The sequence below is a fragment of the Ananas comosus genome, linkage group 2 (genome assembly GCF_001540865.1).
Source record: "Ananas comosus cultivar F153 linkage group 2, ASM154086v1, whole genome shotgun sequence".
Lineage (NCBI taxonomy): Eukaryota > Viridiplantae > Streptophyta > Magnoliopsida > Poales > Bromeliaceae > Ananas > Ananas comosus.
The window spans coordinates 13269305-13282215 of NC_033622.1; the positions used below are offsets into that span (position 1 = coordinate 13269305).

A 12911-nucleotide genomic window follows, 5' to 3' on the forward strand; every position below is an offset into this window, starting at 1 on the left:
TTACTATATTATCATCATCATCATTTTATTTTTGAGTATTAGCTAGGGACTTATTACGGTAAGCTTAATTTGGCCCTTTTGAGTATGTTTTATCCATCGACTATTTATTTTTGTAAGTTCCTACATTATTCTAGAAGATCAATTATTAAATGATAACTGTGCCCAAGAAAACAAAAAAAAGAAAAAAAGAAAACAAAAAACTAACTGGGCTGAAACTAGTATATATCTTCCAAGTCCTTTGGATCGAGGGATTCAATGGCTTAGTGTAGGCCTATCAATGGTTCGGGCTCGGCCATGATTCGAGTTACCATTGAAACCCTTCGTTAGGCCCGTTTATTGGACAGCTGTATTGGATCTTTCGGGGCCCACTTATGGCCCACTATTAGGCCGTTGTCAGTTCATAATTGAAATAGAAATAGAAAATTGAATTGAATTGTATAAGGATGAAAAATAGAATGACAAATTTTTAAAAAATATTTGGTTTATTACTAGAATGAAAATCAGAATGGACATCTAATATTTTAAAAAAGAATTTTGATTAAGAGAGAGCGTGATGAAGGAAGAGAAGATCAGGGAAGTGCTTATATATAAGAGAGGATTTTGAGCAGTTTATTTTGAAATGAACAAATCCGAAATTCAAAGGCAGATTGGATCCCATACATGGATTAGATGGTTTCCATTCTAGAGAGGAATGGAAATCATAATTCGATTTCTGTAAAAACAAACAATAACTATCGGATTCAGTAAAACACATTTCGATTTTAAAATATGTGAACCAAACAAGGCCTAAGAGTGGGCCTTGAAGGCCACGACACATGTAATTAAGTAAATGCAGCTTTTCAATGGTTTGCTCGTAATGTTCCAAAATCGCTAGTAGTTTGCTAAGTGGTTAAATGCTCAGAGGTTGGAGGCCGAGTGCGAGTGTGAGCTTAAATTTCAGACTCATGGCTCTGACATTTCAGAAGGGTTTACGAATAAGGGGACTCCGAACTGAATCAAAAAGAGGGAACGAAAAAGAAGAAGAAGAATGGTCCAGACCAACTTATGCGAGTGCTTTGCAAATTGCAACATCTGTGAGAATCTTATATCATTATCTTCTACAAAATATTCCTCCTGCACTGACGAAATCGTGTTATCATCATATCATGATTTTAGGCACAGCACAAACGAACCAACAAAATGTAAACGCTTGATCTGAGTTGTACATTTCTATATATTTGCCGCAAAGAGTCCCATCAATGAACCCATGGTCGGATCCACTTGTCTTTAGACTCGCGTGCAAACGAACAAAAAGAGTACACGTTCAACGCTTCTTATCCTTTCATTCGAGGCCATCTTAATTGCATGTCCTCAGGATGAACATCACGTCTATATCTGCACGAGATTGGAGCAAATTTCTTATAGCTTTGCGTACAGAAATTTTTCGTCTAATTTTCAAATTCCGTTGGTTATTCGCGAAGTTAAATCTAACAGATGAGAATGACTCTCAATTTTAGCGAACGGTTTGATTGAGAGTTATGCTATTTGTGCGTAGAAAAATTTTGCACATAATATTCGATAAGATTAATTTGCACCTCTCAAAGTCCGCGGGGTTGCTAAGAGAGAGTTTCAGCAAGAGTTGTGAACGGTTGTCACCCTCATTCTCATTTTAGTGACTTTAGCTATGATCCCCGTGGAAGCAGAATCGCTAATCGTATGTGGTCGGCAATGTGTTAGGAGATTATTTTGTGGGCCAGTAAAATGTATTGATGCGAAATCGCATAAAAATGGGTCAATAAAATGTCATCAGCATAGAAGACTGTAGGATTCTATTGCTTCTCGGCTGAGCTATCGGGTTCGGTCCCATTCGTGTATAATTCACCTCAACAATGGCTCACCCTAGCTAACCGCGGAGGACGCATAATACAAGATTGAAATTAAGTCCCTATATTAGAACATGTACATATTACAACAGGAGAAAAAGAAAAAGTTGGAAAATATGGAACAAAATCAATTCTATATATGGTACACAAGCATCGGCACATACGATAGATATTTGTACAGTAAATAAAATATGTAATCAATTGAATATCAAGGTATATAGCATGTAATTTTTAACAAGATCTAGATTTGCTAGAGGTAACATACACTTCTCTACTACGTACGTATACTATGTACTTGTATTTGGAAAATCGCAAATTTAATTAAATAGAGGGCTAACAACTGTTCACATGAAAATGAATTATTTTGACTTAAAAAAACTATTTTCTAAATTGCTTAGCTAACTAGTAAGTGTTATGAAAGAAATGTAAATAAATAATAAATAAATAAATCTTTGAAGCAGTAATTTTATTTATTATATATATATATATATATATAATATATATATATAATATATATATATATATATATATATATATATATATATATGCTTCTGGAAGTACGGAGCCTTCCGTGCTTCCAGCTCGTTTTCGATGTTTTGACTTTCGAATCGTTGATCGGTTTCCGTTAAACTTGATTTAGAGTATTTGAAATACTTAGAAAATAAATTTTATGATTTTTCGATATCATTTGTCTAGTGATCAAAGGGGCTCAAAATTAATAATTTTAAAGACCGTGGTGAGCCGTTTGCAAGTTTAACGGTGTAGAAATATCCAAATCACGTGAAATTTTGATAGAAAATTCTATATACTATATAAAACAAGATCAATATCTATGATCTAAAATTTTAATATCATATTATCATGTTTTGTAAGATTTTTATTTTCAGCCGTTAATTTTGAACCTCTTTGTTCACTAGGCAAATGATATCGAAAAATTACAAAATTTATTTTTTAGGTACTTCAAATATTCTAGATCAAAGTTTAACGGAGCTGATCGACGATTCGAAAATCGTAACATCGAAAACGAGCTGGAAGCACGGAAGGCTCCATACTTCCAGAAGCATAGTAGCCTCACTCTCTCTCTCTCTCTCTCTCTCTCTCTCTATATATATATATATAGAGTACGTCTCCTGTACTTTTAAAAGTACGGAGACCTCCGTACTTATAAGTTATTTTTGATGATAAGACATCTGATTCGACGATCGGCTCCATTAAGTATAATCTACCCTATTGGAACTATTTAGAAATTAAATTTTATAATTTTTTGACATCAATTACCAAGCGATCAAAAGGTCTAAAAATAATTATTTAAACAGTTGATGTAGCACGTTTCTAAGTTCAATAGTGTAGAAGTATCCAAATTATATAAAAAAATTAATAGAAAATCTTACTTAATATCAATAGAAAGATCAATACTTTCGATTTGAAATTTGAGTTAGAATATTTTCAAAAGCACGAAGGGATTAGTGCTTCTAGATTTGTAGTCCTTTGATGGAGGTATTATAGAGCTAGCTAGGATGATAGTAGCCCACCTGGATTGAGTGGTGGTAGGTGAAATAGTATTTGATTCAAAGGTTCCTAATAGTCAATGAACGAATCTAAGAATTAGAAATCTAAAAGCAACAATGGCTTGTTATAGACTTTTTGATGTATTTAGCTCAACTCTATACTGAGAGAGATAGAGAGAGAGAATTTAATGCATCATTTGACGTTTTAAATAGTAAGAGAATTCAAACATCCAAGATGTCAACAAAAAGAATATACTTATATGTAATTTTTTCACGGTTTGAATGTACATCTATCTATATCAGGTCTGTCAGATTTTTTCATTAATTTGTAACTGAACTTATCACACACCAACACGAATTTTGTGAGACATCGTATTCTAATCATTCTTTTAAGTCGAGACTCTATATACCGGTCCTACTTAAAATTCAATTTAGTCTTGATTATTGCTTGTTGCCTTGTTACTCACGGTCCATCATCATTCGGGCGAGCGATTGTTTGGACCACTGAGTATGTAATGAAATCCAACCCCTTCGATATATATTAGAGATATTTTTTTAAAAATTCTGACTTGTAAGAAACTGATCAATCAAATAAGCTTCTTGTATAAAAGTATTTGAACATGCAGAATTAATGTCTCGTTCAATGAGCGAAGTTTAGGCTCCAGAAACATCTGAAAGGAATTTTATCTCCGCACTGAAAAATTGAACATTACATCTTCAACATCGCACGATATATTTCAGTATCTGCTATTTCCGTCACCCTCCCTGTGCCCCAGCAATTACAATCAACCAAGAGAGAGAGCGAGAGAGAGAGAATGAGTTGTTAAAATATAGCTATCTCAAATAAGGGACCAGAAACATCATCAAAAATTGAAATGAGCGGTGGGAAGCAAATGTCCAGAAACAATAGTGGTCCTCAAAAGCACTACAACCACTCCTTGAGCAACTCTTATGCAAAAGAGAAGAAAAATAATTGAGGGTGACAAAAAAAAAACAAAAAAAAAGGAGCATTATCGAAGGGGATGAGATGAGCCCACAACACACCTGTACAGGAATAATATATATTAGATTTTGTTTATCCCTACATCTTTGCTAAAAGGAAAAATGATAAAGGATCATCGACGACGCATTAAAGAAACACAGGGCCTTTGTGACATTTACTTATCAAGCAATCAATTGCGTATATACATCGCGTGGTTTCTACGTTTGTTGGTTTATAGGAACCGTCCAAATCAATTAATCAACAATTATTAAAATTGAAGTTTTTTTTTTTTTAATTTTTTTAAAATTGAACTGTTGCAACTTGCAGTGATGCCCGAACTTTGGGACCATTGGCCTTATGTACTTTTAATTATTAATATTTGAGTTATATTATATAAATAAATATTTTTCTTTCTTTTTCTTGAGGAGAGGTGGATTGTTATTTATAAACATTTTGCGTGTGTAAATATGCTGATTAAATAATAAAATATTACCTAGAAAAGTCTGTGTTTGTCCTGTTCTACATATTTCTATAGTTTATTTTAAAAAATCTAAATATTTGAGCAATATAAAAAGAGTGGTTAATATAAATAATATATTGCACCTATGGATAGTAAAATCTTTAAAGGAGCATCAATTAAAATGCTTACTTATAATCATATAAAAAAGTTCTCGGATAATTTGCTTGGAAATTCGAACCTGACCACAATGTCCATAGCTGGAAAAGTTATTATATGGACCTGCTGGACCATGAAAGACCATCAGGGGCAAGGATGCCAAAGTCTCCAAATGCTGGAACATCAATGGATGGAGATGGCGCTATATCTGTAGAGGGTTTCTGGTCTCACAATCTTCTGCAAATCTCAGGCAATTCGCGCTGTTGAGAGAGCTGGTTCTCCGTTTTTCGCCAAACAACGACCCGGACCGGCCTATTTGGCGGTGGAACTCCAACGAGTTATTCTCGGTCAAATCCCTCTACAATTTCCTGTCTGATGGTGGACAACGAGACCTGACGTACCGACACTTATGGAAACTCAAAATCCCCATCAAAATTAAAATCTTTATTTGGCTGCTGCTACGTAAAAGACTACCCACGGCCGACAGACTGCTCAAAAGAGGAATGTCGGTAGTACAACAGTGCGTCTTCTGCGTTTCTTCGATGGAATCCTGCGATCATCTCTTCCGCGAATGTGTGTTCGTCCGTTACCTACTTCTCTCTGTCGCGAACCTTCCGACTTCCCATTTGGCGGATCCTAACGATGTTCGTGACTTCTGGACCTCCTTTTCCAACATTCAAGATGCTGCTAAGAGGTCGGAGGGTCTATCTTATCTAGCGGCAATTTGGTGGGTTGCGTGGACCGAACGAAATAATATTAGCTTCAACTCGGCAGCCCCCCATGCCGCTCGGGCCCTCCACCGAGTCATCTCCCTTGCCAAAGCTTGGATGGAGCATCTCTGACTTTCTTCCTGCAGTTAGTTTTACTTTTAGTTACGCTTTTTACCTTTTTCTCTTTCTCTTTCTGTTTTTTTTGTCTCTTTCCCTCAACGGAGGCCCTGGCTGCTTCCAAAATGTTCGCCTAGTTCATTTTGCTTAATGAATGAAGCAGGTAGCTCGCTACCTATTCTCAAAAAAAAAAAAAAAAAAAAAAAAAAAACTCTGGCCCGCTATAAATATAGGAAATAAAATGTCGATATAATTATTTAAGAGGGCATAATAAATTTAAGAGAACCTCGTAAATGTGGAGGGCATACAATTAATACAAAAAGTTCAACACAAAAAGCTGCACGGGATTTGTGCTATACAGTTGCGTATCTTTTTTTGGGTTCCATGTGTACTCACAGGTTAAACTGTTAAAGTAAAACAGTTTATGGGATTATGGTATTCTTATTACATTATTACAGCTTAAAAGAATTTAAAAATATTTTGAATCTTCTAGGTGGTGGTTGTCGCCCTAATTTTATAGTGCTTAAGGCGAAAATTAAACAAGTATTTTAACCACACAATTTCAAATTAGACTTTATAATACTTTCTTGCACTATAGTTGCATTGCACTTTGAGATACGCATCCTATTTTTACATTAATAGAAAAAAAGTAAAAAAAAGTCCAACAACAACAGAGTAAGAGCAAGAAATAACAAAAAAAAAAGAAAAAAACAAAAAGGAAATCTGAAAACCAATCACCCCACATCCAATGGGCTTCGGCCAGAAGTCCCAAGCGCTTTCTTCACCAGTTAAACCCTGCTGCAGTAAGTATGCTTACTTCCCTGCTCCCCACAAAGAACTATTTACCTATCTAGCCTCTTTACAAAAAAATATTCCCTATCTAGCCTTCTTTTGAAAAATATTCCGCATCTAGCCTCATTTTCAAAGATTAAAGAAAAAAAGAGAAATTAATACCTTTAATATATATTAANCCATCTCTACGGTTCTCTCCCTTCCTCTCTCTCTCTCTCTCTCTCTCTCTCTCTCTCTCTCTCCCCGTCTCCATCCCGATCGATCATTCCCGTCCATCTCTTCCGCCTCACTTTGTGGATTCTCCTTGTTTTAGCAGCTCGTTGATTTTGCTCTCGTCTAACGATGCCTAAAATGGATGGCTTCGTGTCTATGCAAATTAATCTGGGTTTCTTTTCTTTTTTTTTTTTCCCTTCTCCCCTCTTGATTTGGATTCATGATACGCTATTCTAAGTCTCTCTGCTCCAAAAATATATATATTTTTTCTATGATTTTTCTCATCAATAAAATTTTAAGTTGATTTCCAATCTTATCACTACGTTTTCTATGATCCGCACGGCATGTAAAACTGTTCATACGCTCTTATTCGGCCCTTCCCTTTTTTTTATTTTTTTTTTATTTGGGAGTTACTTTTAAGTTTTTGTCGATATTACTATTTTTTTTTTGGAAAAAGAAAAACCTATATAGCTTACATGGACTATGAATCATTTAGAATTGATTATCCACCTTTTTACATTTTAATTTTACTATCTAATATTTCAATTTGCTTCATTTGAGTTCATCAACAATATTTTGACTTTAAATTTGAGTTCATCGTTCATCTTTACTAGATTTAATTAGTATACTTCATGCAATCTTTACAACTAATAAATTTATTAAAGTAAATAATTCGTTTGAATTTTGGACTCAAATTGAGCAAATTGGAACGATATATATTTTTACAACTAATAAATTTATTAAAGTAAATAATTCGTTTGAATTTTGGACTCAAATTGAACAAATTGAAAGGATAGATAACAAAATTAAAATTTTGAAATGTTTGATAGCAGATTTAAATTGGTCTTAAGTTAGGTGTGTTTTCACCTTATACTTTTCATACCTTTCAAAATTGTTTGTAACAACAAGCTTGTGAAACGATGAATAAATTTAATGTTCGACAGTTCTTTCGAGCTATATTCTTTTCTTTTTCGTGCAGCTTATCCTTTGTTCTCGTTCTGCAGATCCTCTATCCCTTGTCAGGGACCACAGGGTGAAGGAACTTTTAAGTGCTGAAGGCGTAACTGTGCGCTCGTTCAATGCCGATCTGCTTTATGAGCCATGGGAGATTAACGACGAGAACGGCCATCCGTTTACTACCTTTGCATCTTTCTGGAATAAATGCCTCAGCATGCCCAATGACCCTGCAGCACCTCTGCTGCCACCTAAAAGAATAAATTCAGGTCTGATCTGCTTCTATCAGATTGTCCACTTTATTCTCTACTAATTTTCATTCATTATTCAAGTATTTTTCAGGTGTTATGGCTCAAGAGGAATAATGAATTTAACTTACATGCTTCCTGGAGTCATTAGTGTTTATTGCTGTTTAACTTTTGTGTGCTCTTTAATGATGTGAAAATGGTTGTGCCTGAATGTTACTTGTGATGAAGTCTCCTTGGGTTCTGATTAGTGCAAAGATCTCTGCTATGCCAAAGATGGTTGGTCACTTGGTGGTATGCCTACTAGAAGAAGTATCAATCAAGATAATCCTTTATTTGTTATCGTAAGAATCAACTGCAATCCCGCATCTCTGTGCTAGTGCGCAGTTTATTGTCTAATGTGCCATTTGAGCTTACCAGTTAGGCAGTTAGTCTTGTAACGATTCAAGTACGAAAGGACACTGAATTTCTTTTGTCTGGAAAAAAAAAAAAGAGAAAATTTTCTGATTATTTTTGTTTTACATGTTATTTTACGAAATAAAGTCTATAGGGTTGGATCATTGGACCTGAAACTGCGTGCTTTGTATTTCTGTTTCTTCTGTAGAAAAATTAGTAATGTTGATCATGCAAGCATATATATAAATGAGTTTGGCGCAAAATTAGTAATGTAGATCATACAGGCATATAAATGAGTTTGGCGCTTGATGCCGTTGTCAATTCTTAAGTATTGTCATTTTCAATTTGTAACTACTGGGAACTTTGTTTGGATAGAAGTTTCTGTTTGCACTTTATGACATTTGTTTTTTTTTTTTTTTTTTTTTTTTTTTTTTTTGTTTCACTACACTTCCATATCCTTGTCCTTTATTTGGCTGAGTACAAGCTTGGCATCTTTATAGTTGCCTGCTGAATTGAACTTATACCAAGCGGACATCATATTAGTATTGCATGTTATTTGAATATACTTTGACATGAAATTTTCATTTTTCAGTTTTATTTTGAAATGTAAAAACAATATAAAAATTCATAAAACATTATTTGTCTCCAAGGAACCCAATAACTTATGAACTCTTTTCTCTTTCTCAGGTGACATATCGAGGTGCCCATCAGATAACTTGGTCTTTGAAGATGACTCTGAAAAGGGAAGCAATGCTCTTCTAGCTCGAGCATGGTCGCCAGGTTGGCGCAATGCGGACAGGTCCCTGACTGCCTTCGTAAATGGCCCACTGATTGGATACTCTGTGAACCGAAAGAAAGCAGATAGCGCAACCACATCTCTTCTTTCGCCCCACTTACATTTTGGTGAACTAAGCGTCCGCAAGGTCTTCCATCTTGTTCGTATGAAGCAGCTCTTGTGGACCAATGAGGGAAACAGAGAAGGCGAAGAGAGTTGCAGCTTATTTCTCAAATCTATCGGCCTTCGAGAATATTCTAGATACTTGAGCTTCAACCACCCGTGCAGTCATGAGAGGCCTCTTTTAGCACACCTTAGCTTTTTCCCATGGGTGGTAAATGAGGGCTACTTTAAAATTTGGAGACAAGGTAGGACTGGTTACCCTCTGGTAGATGCTGGTATGAGAGAGCTGTGGGCAACCGGTTGGCTACATGATAGGATCCGTGTGGTTGTGTCCAGCTTCTTCGTGAAGGTCCTGCAACTTCCTTGGAGGTGGGGGATGAAGTACTTCTGGGACACGCTATTAGATGCTGATCTCGAAAGCGATGCCCTAGGCTGGCAATATATATCTGGAACTCTTCCTGATGGTCGTGAATTGGACCGTATTGATAACCCTCAGGTATGATCTTTCTATATATTCGTGCAGTCTCGGTTAAGTCTCTGTAACGTTCTTGAGTATATAAAATTATACTTAGTAGAGGTAGCCCTCGTTCCTGATCTTCCTTCACTGGTTTGTACGCTTCTGCATTTGCACACATGTTTGCCTGTTAGTTTTATGCTTTTCATTCTTATTTTTGGTTTATTTAGTTATCCTGTGTTTATTTGATCTTTGAAGTTTTGTGAAATTCCAAGTGTAAAGATCTGCCTCTTTGAATTCTTACTGGCTCTTTTTACCTTGTTTGGATGTGGGGTGCGGGTGTGGGTGTGGGAGGTTAATTCTGGTAAATGTTTTACTTAAATGGCTAAGTGTAGATTGCTTGATGGAAAGAATTCCTTATAATACAGAATGCCACTCGTTATTTCTTTGACTTTGATCCAACATCGTAATTTACAGTTTGAAGGTTATAAGTTCGATCCAAAGGGAGAATATGTACGGCGCTGGCTTCCCGAGCTTGCCAGGCTACCTACTGAATGGATACACCATCCATGGGATGCACCTGAATCCGTGCTACAAGCAGCAGGAGTTGAGCTAGGCTCCAACTACCCTCTCCCTATTGTAGAAATAGATGCCGCAAAAGCTAAACTCCAAGAAGCCCTTGCAGAGATGTGGCAGCTAGAAGCTGCTTCACGAGCCGCAATAGAGAATGGAACGGAAGAAGGCCTCGGTGATTCTTCAGAATTACCAATGATCGATTTTCCTCAAGAGATCCGGATGGAGGTGGATCGTGAACCAATCAGGACAAATAATTCCCCTACAGCAGTAAGGAGACGTGAGGACCAGATGGTTCCTAGCATCACTTCTTCATTTGTTAGAGTTGAAGAGGAGGAGGTTTCTGTAAATTTAGGAAACAATGGTGAGGACAGTAGGCTAGAGGTGCCTTCAAATGTAGATTTTGAGACACAGCCCCAGAGAGAAGATATAGGTCAAGCTGCCAATGAAACCATAAGAAATAATGTTACCCAACATTTCAGTCCTACAAGGATTCGAGGTACTGTATATTCGGCATCGGAATCTTCTAGTAGCTGGACCGGGAGAGATGGCGGTGTGGTTCCTGTTTGGTCCCCTCCGACGACATCTGGCCGTTCAGGGCATTTTGTTGCTGATGAAACTGCTGTCATTAACAACAGCTATTTGGAAAGGCATTCACAGCCTCAACAACTAAGGAATTGGAGGCAGATTTCACAGACAGTGTGAGTATAGAATCCCATAGCATTCTCTTGTCAAACTCAAATATTCATGTTCTACACTGCTATTTGAATATCTTCGTCTCTTGTCAAAAAGCTAAGTTGGTGTTTGGTTCCACGTAAGCGAGGTGTGAAAACAGTTTTTGAAAAAGGATTGATTCCCTATAAAATACTTTTCAATGGAAAATGATTTTACGTATTCTAGGGCAAATACTTGTTTTCATTTTTTCTGATTGTTTCAGCACAAAAACACAAACTGAAACCAAAAGAAGTTTTTTCTCATCCTCACTCTCCCTTGCGTTTCTTTTTTTTTCTTTTTTTTTCTTTTTTTTTTTTTAATTTGCAAATCAAACAAGTATGTTTCACAAACATTTCAGTTTGGTCCCAACCAAACATCAATAAACACAAATTTTGTTTCCATGGAGAACACTATTTCAGGAAAAATCAATTTCAATAGTTTTATGCGGAACCAAATTCTCCTAAATTTAGAGTTATGTTACTCTTTTAAGTGCTCAAAGTGCCTTTTTTGTTTGTAAAAGTTATTTGAGTTACTCCTAGTTGCTATACCTTATGCTAACAGTGTACAAAATCTAAAAACAGGACGACAAGTTGGGAGGTGGAAAATGCTATGCAGCCGAATGCTATCGGTTAGACTCTAGAGTGGCAAATACTAAATGTAAATTATCTTCCCCCCCTCCTTTATTGCTTGCTCAAGCAACCTGATCTTCCAATGTGAAGTTTCTATTGCGAATCTAGTGCTCTAGGACCTGTAGTACACATAGCTGTTTGTATAGTTGTTACAAAGGATTGTATCATTCACTAGATAGCCAGTCTCTCTAAATAATGCATGTCTATATCCTTCATATTTTTGAATTTTTGGTTTATTGAGCAGCCAAATATTCTGTTTCCTGAAAATTGATGCAGTACAAAACTGGAGGTCATACTTCTCCGGGTATGGCCATAATGGCTTAAGCATGCATTATTGGTTGATTGGTCGAAGATACGATGTATCATAAGGATATGATGCAACATTAAGATTTTTACATAGGTAACTTTGTATATTTTCCTTCTTACTAGTAGTCAGAAAAATGAAAAGTAATTCTCGCTCATGTTTTGCAAAAACAGTATGACATTTTTTCTTGTTTGAGAAACATTATATCTTTCTTTTGTTGAATGGAGCTGAGGCTTAAATCTTGCTATATCATTCAGGTTTTTTCTGTGGTTCTACGAGGTACAAGTCTAAGGGATAAGATTTAAAAAAGTAAATTACTACAGTTACGTTTGATTCTTCAAAAAAATTGAGTTAATTGAATATTCTTTTGCAGGGTAAAACAAATTGTTAATTTGTGGGAAGCTTAATTACTTGCATCATATTTCTTTACTTTAAGAATTTCTTGCCTCAGTTTGACATGTTTCTTGCCTTTTGTCACTTTGAATGGAAAAGCTTTATGGATCATTGTTGTTTGAATATCTAAGCACATTGCTGAAACCCCAGTGAGCGATAATGCAATTAGAAAGGGTGAAAAAATTATTTACAGGAAAGTAATTTCCAAGTTAACAGTTCTTAAAAGATATGTGGATAAGAAAATGGCTATGTTGCCCGCCATTTATGCCATCCGCATATTCTTTATTCAGCAGTAGGTCTTTTTTAAGGTTATATGGATATTGATAACTGGTTCTGTCGCCCACCATTTGTGCAAATTATTGTAGAGTAAAACTACTATGCTATAATAAGTATAGAGGATCTGCTGTTTCTAATTTTTTAACCTTTAGATCAATTTCTTTGATTATTTCAAATCTGTAGATTAATACTATTATCTTGTGGGAACCATTCAATCTTAGAGGTACTATTTAACTCTAGGGGGACTCCAATCATCCCAACCGTACAATTTTTGA

At 35.8% G+C, this 12911-nt stretch overlaps 1 protein-coding gene across 1 annotated transcript; it reads left to right on the top strand.

Moving 5' to 3' along the window:
- On the top strand, positions 5472-12189 carry LOC109727890 (cryptochrome-1). The gene is made up of 6 exons (XM_020258100.1): positions 5472-5695; positions 6767-6777; positions 7805-8023; positions 9083-9789; positions 10225-11021; positions 11616-12189. The coding sequence occupies exons 1-6, from the start codon at positions 5472-5474 to the stop codon at positions 11665-11667; spliced, it is 2010 nt and encodes a 669-aa protein (XP_020113689.1). The 3' UTR covers positions 11668-12189.

What these genes read in the sequence shown, in the direction of transcription:
- LOC109727890 (XM_020258100.1), top strand. Translation starts at nt 5,472, where the DNA reads ATGTCGGTAGTACAACAGTGCGTCTTCTGCGTTTCTTCGATGGAATCC. An exon ending in ACCTAAAAGAATAAATTCAG is followed by an intron (nt 8,024 to 9,082) that starts GTCTGATCTGCT and finishes TCTCTTTCTCAG; the next exon opens with GTGACATATCGAGGTGCCCA. An exon ending in AGGCAGATTTCACAGACAGT is followed by an intron (nt 11,022 to 11,615) that starts GTGAGTATAGAA and finishes ATCTAAAAACAG; the next exon opens with GACGACAAGTTGGGAGGTGG.